The sequence below is a fragment of the Anoplopoma fimbria genome, chromosome 13, assembly GCF_027596085.1.
Source record: "Anoplopoma fimbria isolate UVic2021 breed Golden Eagle Sablefish chromosome 13, Afim_UVic_2022, whole genome shotgun sequence".
NCBI classification, from domain to species: domain Eukaryota; kingdom Metazoa; phylum Chordata; class Actinopteri; order Perciformes; family Anoplopomatidae; genus Anoplopoma; species Anoplopoma fimbria.
In genome coordinates this window covers 14,522,701-14,543,192 of record NC_072461.1, presented here as the reverse complement: position 1 = coordinate 14,543,192, position 20,492 = coordinate 14,522,701, and the positions used below count along the sequence as shown (strand labels likewise).

Genomic DNA, 20,492 nt, shown 5'->3' with positions numbered 1-20,492 from the left:
ATCATAAACTTCTATCACTCTTAACTTTCAACATTTGGATAGATTCTGAACCAAAAAACACAAAGTTTATTACAGATTTATGATTAGAAAAACTTAACAGGGGGCTGAACTACATCTCAAATTAATGATGTTGATCATTTCCATACCACCCAGAAGATTCATCAGCAACTATTTTGAAAATACATTAATTGTTAATTAATCTAGATACTATGGTGTGGGTAGAAATGTGAATCATGAAAAAATGGACTATACTTGTAAAAGTAGTTTGGTCTTTTTGTTTAAAAAAATTACTTGAACGTTGTATCGATTATAAAGAAAGTTGACTAATTGATCTTTTCAGCATTGGATATCACATTTCAGTACACTGGCTATTCATTAGATATATACTGTATGTCAGTATGGGACTACATAGAAACTGTGCTCATGTTCATGTGGAAGATTGAAATAAATAATTTGACTTACCTGACATTTTTCAGCATGTACAGCACCTCAGATGGCAGATTGGAGTTCTTCACATCAAACTCAGTCAGGTCAGCCTCCAGCAGACAGGGAGGAGGCTCCTTGGGCTGCAGGGTGGGGGGCTCCTTTTGGATGCGCAGGATCCTAAAACAAATACACACACACATGAATACACACAAAATGTAAAGGATTATCTAATCTTATTTTATGTCTGTCTGTCTGTTTATTTTGTTTTTAACAGAAATTCTAAACAAATGCTCAGGTTAACAGGGGTTTAAATATTGTATATTACTTAAAAAGTATCCACTATTTAGTGGTGGCTGGCTCTGATTATGCATTTGTCCCTGTTCATTTGAATTTTAAAATACCAGCTTATCTTCTTTGATAAAATCATCATAACGCAAGGTCTACTACTTGGACCTTGAGTTGAAATGATTTTGTCAAACAAATGTTTCTTAGTTGAAGAATGAACTTTCAACTGTCAGCGTATCCACTATCTGTCTTCACCAAATGCTGAAAAAGGGACTCACTTGCGAGCTATAGAAAGGACTTTGGTCCTCTTCCTCACTCTCTGACGGGAAGCTGAGTTTGAGGCAGAGACAGGCGCTGAGGACAATGTCTGGACCTGTAACAGGAAAAAGTTTGTGGATTTGACATATTTGCATCATGTGATGATTTACATAATTATATAAAAACGGGTCTAACAATTGTATTTTTTCAGCTGGTAAAAAGTCAGCTCTTTCTTTCCGTCCGTCTGTCCAACACGTCCAACAGAGTAAGATACCAACAACTGGCCAGTTTTGTAGTGACATTTGAAATGAATACTACTTGTTTGTTTTTTTTCTTTACTAGTCAGCATTATCAGCAGAGACGGATATTTAACTGTTTATAGTCTATTGACTTTTCAGCATTATCACAGGTTCATAAAGACAATTGAATGAAAACACTGAATTATTTTGCTGTTAATATAGATCATTTTACTGTCGTCATGGTGTTAGCTGGACACAAACAAGAATCCCCCTCAGAGTAGTTGGCTAAAGTTACACATCAAAAATGTCATGTTGGTGTGTTCTTGGGTACCATAATCAATATTGTATAGATTTGAAATTAAAAACTGCGATTCTAGGCTCTAGCAAAAACTGAAAAGAACTGGTTAGGAGTCTTTGAGGATTATAAAAATGTTAAAGCTGCAGTTCCACCACACTCGAAGAGAAACAACCAATAAGAGCAGAGGAATCTTTAACACAGCTATCCACTACTGCAATCTTTGATCATACTGTTAAAATAGACAGCGTTGATCAAATATGAACCTAAAAGTTTCTGTTACTGCATTATCTATTTCTCGCCTCAAATGTGTTTTCAGAAACATATTTTAGTCTACTGTGTGTAGACAGTAGGTTGTGATTTGGCCGCCATGTGGAAATCAGTCGAGGCATAACCCATCAGCTCCCGCCCAAGCAACACTAAGTAAAATGTTGAAGAAGGCACTGACCTTTCTCATGATCTTTCGTCCGTAGAACATCACCTTGTCTCTCTTCCTAAAGCGATAGTGTGGAACGCCGGCCTCCTCTGAAACACACCACACATCTTCTGTAAGACCATTATCAACCCACTGTATGAATGGGTCTGCAGCCCACATACTGTACTAGCATTGAACTGATGCAGTACATCTGGTTTGGTTAAAGCTCCCTGCAGTGTCTGGGCTTTTAATCCCTGAGAATAATTTATTTCATGCCCTGACAACTTGATTTATTTTTTGAATATGACATACACTATCTACAACCTGTACTAACTACAAAAGTATTGATACTGGCAAATTAAAAAAGAAAGAAATAACCAGTTTAAACATAACTCCTAAAATGCATGCTTGAAATAACTGAGAATGTTTATGTTGTCTTTGACATAGGATAAAAAACATCCAATATTGTAACAATCATTACTCTCACCCATCCCCTAATAATACGTTAACTGTGTATTTGGCTGTATTTTGCACATCTTTACATACTGAAACATTTTAGATACTAATGTACTCTGAAACAGAACAGAATGCACAGCATGCAAGGCACTGACTTGACAGTTTGTATCTTCTGTAAAGAAGGAAAACAACAATTCCGACGACAGAAACAACGGTCGCAGCTCCAATTAGCACAGCCGTCCACTGGAAGAAAACACACAACACATTCCAATGAGCTATACTCAGTTCTTTAACAAAAAACTCTCAATTACCTATCCACATGTAATGTGCTGAATTACAAGAAACAGAAACACCAAGGTCATTCATGTGTTACCAGTACATCCTTTTCTCCAATGCACCTTAAACTACGTATTAGTAAGATTCATGCAAAAAAGCTGTTTGCAAACAACGGGCCTCATTCACCAATATCTTCCGAAGTTGGTTCTTCAATTTGTTCTCTAGAAATGTTCTAAGAAAAGTCTACGTCAGATTCATGATGTGTTCTTAAAGTACAGGCTTGTTGGTACCCGTTTTCTTACACTGTTGAATCCCAGTGTCCTCCGTTTGCACATTGGTGTGGAGGGTCTGTCATACCAAGAGCCATCTCCATCCAATCAGCGGGGAGTGGAAGAGGGTTATAAAACCCTCCCACAGCGAGTCTACATCGATGCTGACTTAACCAGCTGCCCTTACTGACCACGTGCAACAGCGTTATGTGGAACACATTCCGTACAAATGGGTGTGTGCGATTACCCATACAAACATTTACTTGGAACTGCTCAAACTAAGATACACATTTAACATTGTCATACAGATATTAACAACTTAAATTGTATTTTATGCAGTATTCTTTTGATTTCCATTTAATGTATTATATATATTTAATTTATTGTTGTCTATTTATTTTTGTGCACACTCTTTTTTGAGAATTGTCAATAAGGATCAAAATAAATCCTTGGTACTAATACTACCAACTTGAAAAAAAAAATGTAATACTTTAGAAGTGGAGGTACTTCTGCAAGAAGTGAACACCCAATAAACGGTCATATTTGAAACCTTTAGCAGTGGATATGGATTTACACAAAAGTGTTGAAGTGTTAGTGTAGTGTTTATTTTTTTTAAGATTTTAATGCTAAAATATTTTTTCAGGATTGAATATCATAATTTAAATCCTATAATATTATACAACTGTAGAATTGATGAAAAAGCAAAAAAGAATGTTAGCTGCGGCGATGAACAGGCCCTCACACCCAAGCACAAGAACCATGTCAGATCACAAATGTTAACACTTTAAATGAGTGTGCCAAGTTTTGTTGCTTTCAAGAAACCCTCTTCCAAACTTTGTAGTGTTTCATGGAAAATTATGCAGCAACTGTAACTCTCTTACATGAAACTCAAAAGCTACACTATTGACCATTATCAAGGTCAAAACAATACGCTGACCAAATGTTAGCGTGATCTGGTTTACCTGCTACGAGTAATATGCCAACTGTGACTTCCTGTTGACAGTAGGTGGCGCTTTGATTATGATCTGAACGGGCCTGTAGATGTCTACAGGCTGGGACTCTCAAACATGTGAGTCAGCTTCCCGTCAGAGAGTGAGGAAGAGGACCAAAGTCCTTTCTATAGCTCGCAAGTGAGTCCCTTTTTCAGCATTAGGTGAAGACAGATAGTGGATACGCTCACAGTTGAAAGTTCATTCTTCAACTAAGAAACATTTGTTTGACAAAATCATTTTCATCTCAAGGTCCAAGTAGTAGACCTTCAGTTATGATGATTTTATCAAAGAAGATAAGCTGGTACATGAGGATTGGAGTTACAACGATCTTTTTTTGCAAAACACCTAAATTCGCCATGCTGCCATGGCAACTCCGTTCTCCAAAAACACAAAAGGTTTATAACAAAGCTTAAAGGGCTTCGGCCTATCTGACAACATTTCATTTGGACCTGGCCTACCTGCTAGGAGAAGTACTTAAAAGTATAAAACATGTAAATATCCAGTTGTCAGTAGGTGTCACTATGACTAGGAGTCATTATTGGCCTGGACTCTGATCGAGCATGTGAGATTTGGGGCAGATTGGACATTGTACGCTCAAGTTGCAACATCTTCACCACCCACCACGGCAACATAGTTCCATGAAAAAATTTTAATCTTTGCAATTAGCAAAGGTCTTTAGATTTTAGTGATCAAATTTGAAGTCTACCTGCCGAAATCTCTGGGAGGAGTTTATTAAAGTAAAGTGCCTGGAAATGGCAAAAATGCTCGAAAATGCTACTGCAAACTCAAAATGGCTGACTAGTTTTAGGGTTTATCTTGAAGAAGCTTTTCTGTAACTCTGCCTACCAAATGGAGATGAAATTTATTGGGTGGGTACGGCGAATTTGAAAATTTGTAGGGGGCACTATCGAGACATTTTGCCATACCCAAGTTTTTGAGCAAATTAAACACATTTTGTCTTAATGTCATTGATTTGATGAGAATATCTATTGTATACTCGATTCACCTGTAGTGTCTTCAATATATTTGATTTTTTCCGGATCTGTAAAAGTCCCTTTTTTAAAAAAAATAAAAAGTCAGACTCTGAGCCAGAAATCTCCACTTCAGTAGCAGTAAGATACACCACCTTTTCTATCTACATTTTTAAAGGTGTTTACATAGATGTTTGTTCATATGTCATTCATAGCCTGATTTATGCAACACATTACTAAAGACATGGAGAGAATTTATTTTATGACTGTTGACACTATTTCCTAATTTATGGAGTGATAAAGAGTCCCTGTGTTAAAAAAACGTTGACTCTACTTTGTCAACAAAATGAAAGAAGATGTTTAAACCTGGATTTATCCAATGCTCAGATTTCTGTTCCGGATATGTATGCAAATTAGAACAAAACTGATAAAGTCAATGCCTCATTGAATGCTTAATCAACTATTTTCAGAAAACTTAGAATACAACAGATCATTGTCTTAATGTAATTACTCAACTGGTGAAGTTTCATGGCGATATCTATTAGTTCACTTTTTTACCCTATTCACCTGGGGTGTTTCCCCTAAGAACGGTAGGTTAATGAGGCCCAAAGTCGCAGTCACAGCTGTAGAGTCAAAAATTGACTGTCGGTGGTTACCATGTTGGCCTCTGTCCTTTCCGCCACAAACTGCGTCATCCTGGCCTTGATCTCGCTACCGAGTGGAACCAAGCTCTGAAACATCAAGAACAGGAACAACACTCAGATAATGAAATCAACTGGACATGGGATCAATCAGAGAAATCTTAAGAAACTGTTAAATTGTAAAAATCCTGTGCCTAAATGCCTCACTGAGGAAAAGGATGTGGCATGGATGGATTACTGAACGGGTCTACCAAGCACAGGCCCAGGGGCCCAAAGTGTCAGGGGCGCCCCTGGCCTTCACGTACACAATGTCACTGAAAGAGGCTTGAAATGACTTCAAAGAGATAAGACAGGACTACAAAGAGACTCACAATGACAAACAAAATTGGCAAAACAACCACAGAGATGCCAAGATTAGTATAAAGAGATACCAAACAACTTCTAAGAGAGTCATAATGACAACAAAGAGACAAAAAACAGTTCCAGAGGGATGCAAAATGAAACAAGGGTTAAACAACCAGACAACAAAAGACTACAAAAAGACCAAAACAACTACAAAGAGACACAAAACAACAACAAAAATAGGCTAAACAACTACAGAGTGTCTGTGTCTGTGCTCCTATTTAGGAGAGGTGGTGGGGCCAAAGAAGTAATGAATAGGAACAACATACCGGGTATATACTGCAGCTCTTCTCTTCATCACTGTCTTCCATTTCTGTTAAAAAAAGGTAATGCAGAGCTAAAACAACACAATCTATAAGAGTGAAATGAAGGAATGTAAACCATAGAGTTCCTTTACTAAGAGTTAAACGATGAAAACATTTCATAAGGTGACATTAAACGTGCATTTAAAACTTAAGAAGATGATTGGTTGCTAACATGGTGCTATATTGTGATGAAGCTTCTTTGATCAAAATAGCCCTGGACTCGAACTTTTGACCGTTGTGCATTGCTCCAACCATCTGAGCGACACAGAGGCACACAGCAAAAGGTTTCAGAAATCTGGGTTAAAGATCACCTGCTCGGCTCAAGAAAACAGAGGTCACAAGCTCCCTGCTCGTAACCAGACACTGCCTCTCACACTCACTCACTGCTAGTCTCTACAAACAGGCAGCCTAACACACACACAACTCTACAGAAAATGGGAGAAAGATTGTTCAAGGGACACGAGGAAAGATCTAGGCTGTCATGAGGAGTTTGTTTACCAGACACTCTTCTCTCCTGTGGCTTGTTCACTTTCATGTGTCCTGGGTCTGTCTGGAAGGTGTTTTGTTCATGCTTTGTGGATTATATATTCCGAGTTGAAAGGTGGATTTAAGTCGTAGTCTTGTCTTATTTTTGTCGATCGTAAGTGCATTTGCAGTAGAGCACCAGAGGCAGATATTTAAAGAGAGTTTTGGCAACAACACGGAGCATCATATTCCCGGTGCATGGGATTTAGGTGTAGTGATCAAGCAAAAATAACTCCCACTTCTATAGTTTGATATGTACTTATAGTTGACACTTTAACAGTAAGCAGAGAGCAAACATGTAACTCCACGTTATTTTTAATTCTCACACACATGTTCGCGAGCGCAGCTACTGTGGCTGCAGTCCGCGACAATGCACGCGAGCAACTGAACAAACAAGACTGCATTGACAACAACAAACACAAACGAACAGATACACCTTGAGCAATAAAACTTTCGTTTACCCTTTTCTACTGAACCGACCAAACAATTCCCCCACGTACCTTTCTTGTATCAAAGTTTCTTGTCTATAGCTACATGCCCGACAATAGTGTCAAGCCCGTGCGGTAAAACAATCTCAATATCCTGTAAGGGCTATCAAAATAAAATTAGCATTGACAAAACTCACGAGACCCAAAAGTGATGAAGGAATTATGGACTGTGTTTAAAGACGATGTAAGGTGCAATTCAATAGCTAGCTTTTACTCTTTAGTGACACAAAGAATACCGCTCAACATTAACACAGAACTAGATACATATTTGCTTTGCGAGTACTAATTGTGCCCTTTGAGCCTTTATATTGAAGGGCGATTTAATTGTGTTTTATGTAACTCTGTCTAACTTGACGCAACCCAATCACTGACAGTTCAGTGCTAGTATCTCTGGTTGTGATTGGTGGATGGTCTTGCCTTTCGGCCAATAAGCGAGCATTTACTTGGACAGCCCGGCACATTGCGTTCATCGGACCAACAGTGAGCTCAAGGTGAGAGGAGTTGAATTGTGCATGTTTGAACTGATGGGAAATGTTAACATTAAAACGGCAACGACTATTTTAGTAACGTCAAATGTTAGTAAGCTTGCAAGCGGACGATACAACAGCGTTAGTGGGCTCATAATTTATCGTTAGCTAGTTAGCTAAGTAGCTAGTTAGCTAACGATGAGTAACAATGTGTTAACGTTAACCATACAAGTCTAAATCGTTTCAGTAATGTTAAGTGTTATAAAAAAACAAACGGAGATAATGTAAGTGTTTCAGAAAATATTGTTAAAGATGATGTTTGCCTGTTTGGACGCCCATGCTCCCCCGGTTACCATACAAGGATATACATCACCCGTCAGTTTTACAAAAACAATACGACAGCTGTGTTGGTAGCAATATCTGGGTACGTGTGCTGCCTTCACTGCCTTCAATACATGTGTAAAACAATCATTTATTCTCCACAGGTTTTTCTCTGTCCTGGAAGGAGGCACCGTTGTCGCACCATGGGTGTGTTATCCACGTTGATGAGGGGTCTGGTAAGAGGAGCAGACAGGATGGCTGAGTTCACCAGCAAGCGTGGATCAAGGACTCATAATAAAGGCAGGGGCTCACGGCCCACCGGACTGAGGCTCTCCAGCTCGAAGTTTCTGTCCATACGGACCATGGTTCCTGAGTTCGTGGTTCCTAACTTAGAGGGATTTAAACTGAAACCCTACGTGTCATATCGCTCTCCTCGAGGAACAGAGCCTCCACTCACAGCACAAAGTGTGTTTGCTGATTGTGTGGCCCCTCAGATCAAGAAAGACTTTGAAGAGGGCACTTTCAGCAAAGGACAGCTGGAGAAATATGGTTTTGAGCCCAAACAGGAGGGGAAGCTCTTCAAGCTGTATCCCAAGAACTATGTGCGCTGATGTATTTAGGAAGAAAGGCACAGAGTGCTGGGTAAACTGAAAGCTGCAGATTAACTGATGCGATACCTTCACAAATGGGAATGTGTATTATATTAAGAACATTTTTTTTTTTTTTTTTTTTTTTCTTACAAGTGATTGACTTTTCTGCTACTTGATCAACTGGTAAAATAAATCGTGAGGGTCTATGATCTATGCTGTAGAGTTGTGCTTAAGTCATTGTAAAGGTTATAAAGTATAGGTGACAAGAACATAACCTCGAGATGACTGTCCTAGTTATTCTTCATATTCTGTTATACAGACAGGGTATTTAATAACAATATACTTGTTCATTTTGCTCGGAGCCCTTTGATTTTAAAGGCATTTTCGCTCCAAGTTAAGAGATGCACAGTGAACCTAGAACTTGACAATGTAGTTTTATTGGCCGGACAGTGTGATCAGTGTGATGAATGTAACCATTAATTCAAGTGGCTTTTTAATTTTTTTTTTTAATACTAATTTTCCAAAATATAATGGGGTGAAAATCCCCACCTCTGATTTCTGGGGAGCTGTACATACTGTATGCTGGCAGAACATCGTAAAAAGGGGTTTATATAGAGGAGGTTCATTACAGGGGAGCCTTTAACCAGCTAATCAGGGCGAAAAAGTCAAGCATCAAACTTTCCAAAATGTCATTTAATGCTTAACTGAAGAAGTCTCAACATCCTTAGAAGGGTGCAAATTAAGAGAATGTCCCTTTGAGGACCAATTCACACATATTGCATGGGCACCGACACTAAAATAGTCAAGCAAATTTTTGTGAACAATTTTCCTTTACAAGATCACAGAGTGCTTAAAACGGCTATAATGGAGGAAAGGTTTGTGGATGACTTGTGGTTTTGATCTTGTTGCTACAGGATTATAAGGAACTAATGTTTTAAATGCAAGCTTATAAAAAACAAGTGTCATTATGAAAATATAGGGTTTTCCTAATTGCATATTCTGTGACAAGTCTTGGGACTTCTTGTTGAGCTGTACATTCTGCTTTACTTCGGTACATGTCTGATACAAGTTATTTCTATGGTGTCAGTGCAGCCAGTGCTCCAGCCGGGTCAACATGGCTCTGATTCCGGTGGAGCCTGATCTGGAGTCCAGTCCCAGCGCCACAAATGGAGCATATGGTCATAGAAGGAGCAGCTTGCCAGCAGATAGGACTGTGATGGGGCATCCTCTTTAGGGTTGAGGGTAGGGCCTGCAGTAGCGGTGACAGAGGGTGCTGCAATGCCCTCTGGGATGTATCGTCCTGCATCATCCTCCAGAGAGGTGTCAAAGCTGGCAGTGGGAGATTCATACTGAATTCTCAAGTGACCTCTACTCTCTGCGAGGCTTTTCTTTGGTTCTGCAGCTACAGGGGAGCAGGGAGCCGGTTCCTCCAGGGATAGCCGGGACCAGTCGGCTCCGTACGCCAGGGAGTTGTGCAGGATATAGGAGGCTATGACAGGACAAGCTCGTCCACTCTCCTCTGAACAATGACAGGAAAACATTGTTGGTTTGAATTAATAACTCTTATGGCAGAAACATAAATTGCTCAATTTTGAACTAGGGTGTTATTTATAAAACAGTTCAGAGGATCCAAATTACAAAATATTCTGATTTATAAAACCTTGCGTATGCCTGCCAGTGTTCAATTTCCTTCTACAAATCCCAAATCTACTTGGAAATGTGCACTCGTGGATCATGTCCCTCTACACACCCACATTCAACCAGAAACCGTTGATGCAAAGCAACTCACGAAGGTTGATGTATAGAAATTAACCTGCTGATCAATTGTTCTTTACGGTGAATTATGGCAACTAACGGGAGGAAGACCAATTAAAGGAATTTTTCTTTTAGGACACAGAAATTGAGGTGCTTGTGGAGGGGGTGGTTCCTGATTTCGTTCACTCCTAATTCCTCCATTCTCAAAGTGCTCACAGTGGCGGTGCATCCATCAAACAGCTTTACGCATAACCAGAGTCACCTTTCTGGAATGATCAATACAATCAGTGTATCCCATTTGATGTGTTCGACAGAAGAAGATAAATCAATTATTTATTGCTGGTTTGAACGTTTATGATAATGTGGATCCATAAGTAACGTGTGATACTAAGTGAAATTATATGTATAATGAAGCGTCTTAAGTCTGCTTTAAATTCACCACCTCACCATCTGCGGCTTCAGTTTCCTCTGTCTCCATAACGTGCGTACACCTGGGTCAAAGTCTCTGCACAGGTGCACCCTGGTCCCTACGGGCTTGATTTCACTCATACAGCTTTGTAGACAATTACTCAGGCCGACTGACTGTTCCCCCATGTTTACCAGTACCTGGATCCCAATTTATTCACCAATCAAGATGTAGGACTGCAATGCTAAACTGCTTTTGGGGGTTTGACTAAGCCGTTTCCAGTTGCTCTTTAAAGATCCAGGGAAATGGGACTCACTACATGTATAACTGTCATCAGCGTGTTGTTAAGTGACCCAAGATCATGGAAGAAGTTCCAACAGTCCTTTGCTTCTCTATGATGCAGTAAATGCACATACTAGGATTTAGCAGTCATTTCAATTCAAAAAGTCATTTATGGCAGCAGGGGATTATAATGTGATCAGATGCTGTGAACCACAACGTTCCCTGTTTGAATCCAGCCAGGAACCTTTGCTGCATCTCAAACTCCCTCATCTCCAGTCATCTCTCTGATCTTGGCATCTAATAAAGGCATTAAATGCCACCCAAAATCACCATAAATAAAGACATTGATATGCTGATAATTTTCTCAAATAACTGATCATGGTGTGTATAAAATGTCAGGGAATAGTTTTTTTTTTACCTTTTATGATGCGTTCTTTTTAAAATTCCAAATCCCAAAAAGGTATTCAGACAACTACTGTGTATGGCAAAGAAAAAACGCTGATCACATTTGAGATGCTGAAACCAGAGAATGTTTGGCCTTTTTATTTAGAAAGATCCCTGAATTGATTAATCGATTATCAAAATAAATGCCAATTAATTTCTTTGTCTGATGTAATGATTGTTTTTGCCCTGGTGACATTACATTTTATGATTCAGCAGGGCAAAGCTAAAGCTTGGTACCCAAGTTAACCTACTGAAAGATGAACCAAAAAGGGAAAAACAAAGTTGATGGTATTTCTTCATTCATATTTACCTAATGCCTGCTGGCAGTGAAGGATGTGGAAGTCATTGTGCATGCAGGCTGCCAGCAGCAGGTGCTGATGGGTTGGATGCCACTTCAGCCTCCACACTCCACCACCCATGGGACTCTCACTGAGAGGCTGCCGCATGTTCCTGCCATCCCAGACCAAAACCTGCTCATCGTAGCTGCAAACAAGAGAAGCCCAAAACACAACGCGGTCAGACAGTCACATGACTGAAAGAGGGAGTCAGCTGACCGTTTAAGACAAGAAGAACAAAGACAGAGGAAGACGTGGAAGAAAAAGGCAATTCTCACTCAACACAAGTTTGCCATGGCCAGTTCACTTGGATATTTACCTGCCTGTAGCCAAGATGTGTTCCCGGTGGGGGTTGCTGTGTATACTGCACACACCCATTGAGTGTCTTGAAGAAAACAGACCAGAACCCGTCAGTGTACTTGGCCTAAATGGACAGTTGTGTGTGTGTATGTGTATGTATGTGTGTATGTATGTATGTATATATATATATATATGTATATATATATATATATAGTATTGTCCACACTACCTTTTACTGGTGAAAGTGGGGCAGGACGGACCAACCCTGAGATCCCAGCCTTTGAGTTTGCAATCATCACCACCTGTTGATGAATGACACATGCAGGCGCACACACACGCAGGATAAGGTGAAAATGCATATGCAAGCAATAAGCATACAGAAATGATCTATAAAAAGAGATATCGCAGTTAAACTGAGCTCCATCTTATCCATCTAAAATGCTGAGAACACATTAACTCAGCCTTCATTTTTGATCTCAGCTATACACACACACACACACACCTGTGACTTCATCGGCCAGTTGTGACCGGCAGACCGACGGATAAACACCTGGCAAAGTACTAAACCACCTCGGATTTATTAGAAGATTCCAAACAGGAGTCATTTCTTGTTAATGCATGGAAAATATCTTCAGTCAACTTTAATTATTTGTTTGATTGTTATTAACTGCTTTTACAAATGCTCAAACTGATAAGACACTTTGGGAGGGGAATAACATTATTAGACGAAAACAAGCTACAGCCAATGAAAAAGCTTGAATAATTTGCCAATATGGTGAATATACAGTTAGACCGATAAATCAGATGAGGCGATATATCGGCCCATTTTAGCTTGTATCAGCCTATTGTATATGTCGGCCGAAAAGTACCAAGAATTGCAGTACAGAAATGCTAAAGATATGTCTGTGACATATAGAAATATACAGTTTGTTTTCCAGAGAACACTGTCAAGTTATTTCTCCAATGCAAAGTAAACTGCTTAGTACATATCTTTGCCACAGTTCTTTAAAGACAAATTTAAGGAATACTTGACAAAAATCTTGATGCATGTTCTGTGTTTATGTAAAACCATGAATATAAGCTATACGGTTGTGGCCGAGATGTAAAGCGGGTTCTAATCAAAAGTTTGGCTGTTCATGTGGAAGTGTCATTGGGAAAGACACTGAACCCCAAAGTGCTCCCGGAGGCTGTGCAGTGAATGTTAAGATTAGATTTGGCAGCTTCTCTCATTAGAGGATGAACGTGTGTGCGAATGAGGGAAAGTTGACATGAAGTGTTCAGTTCATTTTACCATCTATTTAGCATGATGTATGGTTATTTTGGTAAGTGACAAATATAGATGTTGGTATTGGCCCCAAAAAGTCCTTATCAGCAAGGCTCCAATTGAAAACTGTTTTAAAGTAATGGCAGAGAAACGTAGATCAAGAATTCATTTCCCGTTTCAGTGTGCATACAACGTGTTCATTGGGCCATGGTTTTCCCCGTGAGGCTATCTGCTGCAGAACCACAGATTTCATTCTGAAAGAATAACGATCCCCAACCTGCTTTGGCTCTCTATCAGGTAGCCAAACCACCAGCCAATCAACAGGCTGTACGGGGTTTAGCTGCTGCAGTAGTGGCCCAACACGATGCATTAAAGTCATGAGTGCTTGCACTAATCGGTTGCTCAGCTAAAACATACAAATTAATACAAGGATCAAATGAAGATATCGTTTAAATGGAGACGGTTTCATACTACAATGGTACTGGGTTATTTATTTTGGCTGTTACCTTAAAGCCAGGGTTTTTAATGTTCTGTTTGTTATATTTGTTGAAATTCTCATTACAATCCCAATGGTAATCATTGAATCAAATGCCCGTCCAATCATTTCACTGGACATAGATGAAATGAAAAAAGAAGCTTCCTGCATGTATTCTGCCCATGCACTCATTGTGTGTCACCGGAGTCTTCAAAGCTGTACTTACAATAGCCGTTTGGTGTTTACGTTCATAATGATCATTTAGTGGGAGTGGCTTTGGAGGGTGGCCTTAAGAGACAGGCTGTCAGTGTTGCTGACTTGGCAACTTTCTTTCCAAATGTAGCCACTTTCAGGAACTAGTGCTGCTAGCTTCTTTCATTGTAAAATCTGGGTTTTCCAGTTGGATCATTTTTTTTTTTTAATCTAGCTTACTTTTGCTAGTTTCTGAACATAAGCACAACTATGAAGTACCGATGCACATCACGAACACACAGATACTGTTGTTAATCCAAACCTAGAAACATCCTGACATTAGGTAAATCTAGGCAGACTGATAGCCACAGGAAGAAAAATTGGGGGCCTCGATGAAATTTCGGCTTGGGTCTGCGAGGAGGTCAGGGGCAGCCCTGCAAGTATTTATTAAAAATGTGGCAGATTAATGATTTAAAGGAGTGTTACCAGAGTAAACCAGCTGTGTGTCCCAGTAGGAGAAGGCTGAGATCCAGGCCTCAAAGTCATGGGCCTTCCACTGTGACAGAGTCGTCAGAGCGCCTTCAGCCAGGGAGAGCACACTGACGCAGCCTGCAGAGTCACTGCACACCAGCCGCACATCACTGCTGCTGACACAGACAGGGGACGTTTGACATCACCAATGTAGCCACAGAGCCTCCAATACATTCTTATTCACTTAGTCATTTAGAAAAGGGTTTCTTTTGAGTGTGTTTTATGTGCTTAGATAATGTTAATGACAATGTAACATTCATATGGATTGATGTAAGCTTTTACAAGTCTTTAATCAGAGATATGACTTAATAATTAAAATAGGAATAAATATTAATAGTTGTTAAAGCTCAATCAACATATGGTTTTGATGGTCATCGGTTATCATGTGAGGTCAGATGAGCTACTGAATTAAACTGAATCATACTTGGATGAGAGAAGGGGCTTATTTATTGGCATAGATTTACTGGAAACTGTCTAACTGTTACGAAAAGCAGCCGAAATGATCAAACCTTTCTAAATAAATAAATAAATGGAGCCAAGCTGAATGGAAAACTGCCCAATCTGACAATCCTGGACAGTGGTTTGCGTACAGAATTTGACATTTACAGTTATAAGGAAAAACAAAGCTGCATGTGCTCTGGACCATGCCGAGTCTGTTACCTGTCCATTCTTCCAGTGGACCAGTCTAATGACAGAGCCAGCCGCTCTGCTCCCACCTCCAAACTGCTCAGAGTGTGCAGTCTACGGCCACCTTCCTGCTGGATACACACATTCATTAATGACCGCACACACTACCACATCACACTAGGTGAGTAGCTTCAGCCTTCCTGGGGCTTACTGAAAAGATAAGTGTCTTGGTTCACTTCGGCTTGTCCTCTTCTCTAAGCAATCGTTGAATCGTTGTGGTACCTGGGCCGTAGTCGTGCCTCCTGCTGTGAGCCGACTGACACCCACTGCTACTTCGATTATTATTATTAGTCACATTACTATCTCTATTTTCATGGCTATAATTCTACTGTAATAATTGCTGCTGTTATTATAAGTAGTCTTATTATATGAATCATTTATGTCATATACATTGAATGTGTTGTATCTAAGAACTGTTATGCTGTTCATTCTGTACACATGACATCTATTGCATTCTGTCCATCCTGGGAGAAGGATCCCTCCTCTGTCGTTCTCCCATAGGTTTCTTCCTTTTTTCTCCCTGTTAAAGGGTTTTTTTAGGGGAGTTTTTCCTGTGCCGATGTGAGGGAAGGACAGAGGATGTCGCATGTGCACAGATTGTAAAGCCCTCTGAGGCAAATTTGTAATTTGTGATTCTGGGCTATACAAAATAAACTGAATTGAATTGAATTAAGCAGACCAAAGCAGTAACAGCAGTGCTGTTACAGCACACCAGCTGTGAAGGCTTCTACTGTGAGATGATGTTGACGCTGTGTGTATTGGACAGTAGTAGGTTAGAAGGCATTTGTCCATCCAGAACAAACTCCTCAGTCTTCAGAACATAATGCAGTCCAGCACAAACCACAGCTTGAAAAATAGCAATTTAAACCAACACTCTGTTGTATTAGACCACTATTACACTAAGTATCTATTGTAAAATGTTTCTGTTTTTTTGGCCACCACTGTGTTTGTTTGGTTTTCATATGATACAAGGGCATTCAAGCGAGACAACAGATTTGGCCTAATGGTGCAAACTCTGCTCTCAAATCTAACAGTTCAACAAGGCTTTACTTCAGAAGCACATATGGTTGATTCATCTACAAATACATGATCTCCTTTGCAGCCCATAAAGGTTTTATGTTACCCTCCACCATCTAATTAAGTATTAAGCCATTTCTTAAAAGGCAATGCAAGACAATGCAATTTCTTTCTATAGCACATTTCATACACTTTGGCACTTTTATGTGCTTTACAATTTGCATAATAAAATACATGGGAAAGGATTAAATAAACACCGTGGACAATGCCTCATCGATATAATAACTGAGTAGGATAAGAATTGTGCTCTCTGCATTCAAGAAAACGGCCCATTTGGACTATTACTGTGGTTGATAGGGCTGCTTTTGATCAGTTTTGATCTCAGAGCATGATATATTCAACAATCATGTGTCCTTTCAAAAACCTTACATGCTGATTCTGTACACTGACATCAGCCATATGTCTTAGAATATTAGACATCACTTGCTGTGATTCCTCTGATGCCACATTTCTCACCTGACTGTCTGACAGTGTGTACAGCTGCAGCTCTCCAGTGGCAGTTGCCATTCCCAGCACGCCCCTCCCTGACAGCGGCACATGGCACCTGAGAACATGCGAAAGAATCAACCAGAAATAAGCAGACAGTTACATCAATAAACACAATGGTCAAACCTGATTTCTTACCATTTCAAATCTAAAATGGCCGCGGTGTCAATGCGCTGTAGCTCCGTGAGTGGAGGACTCAAGGATCCCTCCTGCCGGAATTCAAAAAGGTACAAACGACCAGTCCGGCTTGGGGGGGCCTCCTCCTCCCCTGCCTTCAAGAAGTACATAAAAGGGACAGAATCAGTCATCAGTCAGACAGCAACAGTAGTACGAGTGACTGTTGACCCAGTATGTACCGCTGATGCTGCATACAATCTAGTCACAAAGAACTCAGGCTGCACAATTAATCCTATTATAATGATTATGATTTTACAGGACAGGAAGAGTGTGTGCAAGTGGGCTAAGTGTTAACTCTGTACTCCAGCAACTATGAGTATGAGGTGAAGGTGTTGACTTTCTGTTTGGGCCTGTTTACATCTGACTTTTGGGGCAACAAATTTTCCACAAATCTATTTACACAGGGTGCACCTGGGAGGTCTCAGGGCCTGTGGGCAGTCCACTCCACCTGTTGACGTTAGTCCTAGTCTGAGTAATCCAGTGTGTTCCCAGAAGTGCAGAATCAATGACACTGTACTGTGAAAGCAATGAGTCCCCGTGGACAGTAAGGATTACATAAAAGACTTGATATCGGGGCTATGTCATACTGTGTTTGCAGACAGGGAACACCTGGATCTAATACTGGAAGCACAATGGAAGAACACAGGTCAGAGAGGATAGAACGGTCGTTGAGCTCATGAAGTGTGTTCGTATGCAAGCTCACCCCTTTCTGCAGCTGATATGTCCCGCAGGCCAGGATGTCGTGGCTCGATGGAACAGGACACCACTCCACCGTGTCGGCACTCAGCTCCGTGTCAAACACCTGTAGATTGCGGGACTTCGATTTCCAAGCCATGACCTCCTGCTTTGCATAACGTCACTGTGCCGGTGCAATAACTATAAAAAAAAAAATAATAAAAAAATGATATCACGTTACGCCTGGACCTTAAAATCCCAGGTAATCTCAGAGAAGTCTATCTGGAGCCGATACTTATGTTGCGCCTATACTTTATAATGGGCATAAGGTAACTCATAACGTTCACTTAGCAACTCATCACAATAGCTTACAGTACGTTAGACCTTATAAGCTTTGACATGTAATGTTAGCTCACTTCCAGGAGGCTATCTGAGCTAACTAAATAATCTCTTTAACGCTAGCTAGCACGCTGCGATTGCCAAACTGTCAACAGTTAGACACTTAAAGAGAGTCAACTGATTTTCACCGAGTGACTAACATGTATAAAGTTAAGTTAATATATATGTTTAACACTGAATACCCACAGAGCAAATCATTATCAACAAAACTCACATGTGAGTCCAGACCCAACCGGACGAGGGTAAGCGTCGTTACGTCATCGCTGGGCGAAAGGGTGCATTCAGGCACCACTGCGAAACAACGGTACATCGGAAACTAAAGCATTTATGCCCGCCACGGAGCGAATCGGCTCGCCAGTTTTGACACGCAGACAGTTTAACGTTTAACACGTGCTTGTATCGATAACGTAGCCTTGAATACCGACTCCCTATTGTTGTTACGGCTACAGAGATAGCTTGTTTAATTATTCTGGTTTCAGGTATCGCAACAAAAATACTACCTGAACTCATATTATTCCCTTTTAACTATCAACTATAGATAGATAGATAGATAGATAGATAGATAGATAGATAGATAGATAGATAGATAGATAGATAGATAGATAGATAGATAGATAGATAGATAGATAGATAGATAGATAGATAGATAGATAGATAGATAGAAATTCCTTTATTGATCCCCATGGGGGGAATTCGGGTGTTGCAGCAGCTCAAGTACAGAGAAACAGATTAAGATAATAAATAAAACTTATTGTACAATAAAATAAAAACAGAAAATGTTCAGTATATTTACATGTGTGCAGTGTGCAATATTCCACATGAGTCCAGTGCATGAGAAAGTGGGGGGGAGTGGACATTTACTGTGATGGCAGTGGGCACAAATGAGCGTCTGAAGCACTCCGTCCTGCTCTTTGTTGGAATGAGCCGATATGACTGAATGAGCTGCCCAGCTGCCACAGTTCCTCATGGAGAGGGTGAGAGGGATTGTCCAGGATGGCTCTGAGTTTGGCCTTCATCCTCCTCTCACCCACTGACTCCAGACTGTCCAGCTCCAGACCCACCACAGAGCTGGCTTTCCTCACCAGCTTGTTGAGTTTGTTGGCATCTCCAGTCCTGATGCCACCACCCCAGCACGCTACAGCGAAGAAGAGGGCGCTGGCTACCACAGACTGGTAGAATGCCTTGAGCAGTTTATTGCACACACTGAACGACCTCAGCCTCCTCAGGAAGAACAGCCTGCTCTGTCCTTTCCTGTAGAGGGCATCAGTGTTGTGTGTCCAGTCCAGTTTATTGTTTATCTGCACCCCAAGGTACTTGTAGGACTCAACCCTCTCCACTTCCCCTCCCTGAATGAAAACAGGGACAGGGGGGCTTCTGTTCCTCTGGTAGTCCACCACAAGCTCCTTGGTCTTGCTGATGTTGAGCTTCAGGTGGTTGTTGCTGCACCATGTGATGAAGCTCTCAATCAGTCCTCTGTACTCCTCCTCGTTGTCCCTGGTGACACATCCAACAATGGAGGAGTCATCGGAAAACTTCTGGAGGTGGCAGGAACCAGAGTTGAAGCGGAAGTCCGAGGTGTAGAGAGTGAAGAGGAACGGTGCCAGTACAGTTCCTTGGGGTGCGCCGGTGTTGCTGATCACAGACTCAGAGACACAGCCATCCACCCTGACGTACTGTGACCGGCCTGTGAGGTATCGTATGATCCAGGAAGTGCAATCCATTACAAATGGCACCAACTACTTTTGTCCACCCTCGTTAACTTTGGCAAGTTTTATTTTTAAGGTATTTAACGGAACTGGACGGTAGCGTATTCGTGTTGTTGAATTAATGTTGGTCACGCCCGCAAAATCCTACTACTACTTTTTTAGTGGTCACAGGTGAAAATATACCTAAGTCTGTTTGAGATATTTTTTTAGTTTTAACAATATTGCTAAAGCCACTGCATGGACTAATGGTAAATTCGATGGGATGTATGAGTGAGGTGGTTATAATCATGGATGTACACTGGCCTCCTGTGGTCACAATAAGATATCTGTCTATTTAGTGTAGTGTTGATGCCAGCGGTTGACCTTTGTAAGTCCCCTTTGTCTCATAGAAAACAAGAGGGTACACTGCCTTCAAGTGGCCAATATTAAACTACATAGCTATAAATGGGTGAACGTTTTGAATATTTCCACCGGAATGAACATATGGAGCTCATTAAGTCCTTATTCTCGCAGCGCAGCAGACCCCATTGGGGTCCAGCATAGAATTTTGAGTCTGTTGTGCAAGTCAGACACATTGGCACGCTTCCGGGAAACCCTTCAAATTAAAACTTTGAAAAAAATGGAAGTTTTGCAGCAATTCAAATTACTTAACCAAAAAGTAGGGCTGACAAGAATTGCCA

General features: G+C 40.6%; 3 protein-coding genes across 11 annotated transcripts in view; 1 reads left to right on the top strand and 2 right to left on the bottom strand.

The window, feature by feature from the left end:
• pnpla7b (patatin-like phospholipase domain containing 7b) overlaps positions 1-7,293 on the bottom strand; it is a 34,932-nt gene extending 27,639 nt beyond the window's left edge. For 4 of the 6 annotated variants that reach the window (XM_054610689.1, XM_054610692.1, XM_054610691.1 and 1 more), the window contains exons 1-7: positions 7,256-7,293; positions 6,195-6,238; positions 5,539-5,613; positions 2,530-2,617; positions 1,952-2,028; positions 990-1,084; positions 463-603 (exon numbers count right to left, since the gene is read on the bottom strand). In XM_054610689.1, coding sequence (XP_054466664.1) covers positions 463-603; positions 990-1,084; positions 1,952-2,028; positions 2,530-2,617; positions 5,539-5,613; positions 6,195-6,236 — 518 coding nt within the window. In that variant the 5' untranslated portion in view covers positions 6,237-6,238; positions 7,256-7,293. Of the gene's footprint in view, positions 1-462; positions 604-989; positions 1,085-1,951; positions 2,029-2,529; positions 2,618-5,538; positions 5,615-6,194; positions 6,239-7,216 lie in introns of those variants that run through there. The other 2 variants (XM_054610690.1, XM_054610693.1) reach the window with 2 other exon arrangements.
• A 335-nt stretch (positions 7,294-7,628) lies between these two features.
• Positions 7,629-9,580, top strand: mrpl41 (mitochondrial ribosomal protein L41). Of its 3 annotated transcripts, none has more exons than XM_054611543.1 (2): positions 7,629-7,734; positions 8,196-9,580. In XM_054611543.1, the coding sequence occupies exon 2, from the start codon at positions 8,235-8,237 to the stop codon at positions 8,640-8,642; it is 408 nt and encodes a 135-aa protein (XP_054467518.1). In that variant the 5' UTR covers positions 7,629-7,734; positions 8,196-8,234; the 3' UTR covers positions 8,643-9,580. The 3 variants fall into 3 exon arrangements, with proteins under 3 accessions (XP_054467518.1, XP_054467517.1, XP_054467519.1); XM_054611542.1 differs by lacking the exon at positions 7,629-7,734 and adding an exon at positions 7,745-7,818; XM_054611544.1 differs by lacking the exon at positions 7,629-7,734 and adding an exon at positions 7,832-7,994.
• A 106-nt stretch (positions 9,581-9,686) lies between these two features.
• On the bottom strand, positions 9,687-18,426 carry dph7 (diphthamide biosynthesis 7). Of its 2 annotated transcripts, XM_054611540.1 has the most exons (10): positions 18,321-18,426; positions 17,736-17,908; positions 16,994-17,127; positions 16,826-16,913; positions 15,266-15,360; positions 14,561-14,718; positions 12,373-12,445; positions 12,163-12,228; positions 11,819-11,991; positions 9,687-10,140 (listed from the first exon to the last, which is right to left on the bottom strand). In XM_054611540.1, exons 2-10 carry the CDS (start codon positions 17,865-17,867, stop codon positions 9,731-9,733), a joined length of 1,329 nt encoding a protein of 442 aa, XP_054467515.1. In that variant the 5' UTR covers positions 17,868-17,908; positions 18,321-18,426; the 3' UTR covers positions 9,687-9,730. The 2 variants fall into 2 exon arrangements, with proteins under 2 accessions (XP_054467515.1, XP_054467516.1); XM_054611541.1 differs by lacking the exon at positions 12,163-12,228.
• Positions 18,427-20,492: the final 2,066 nt, after the last annotated feature.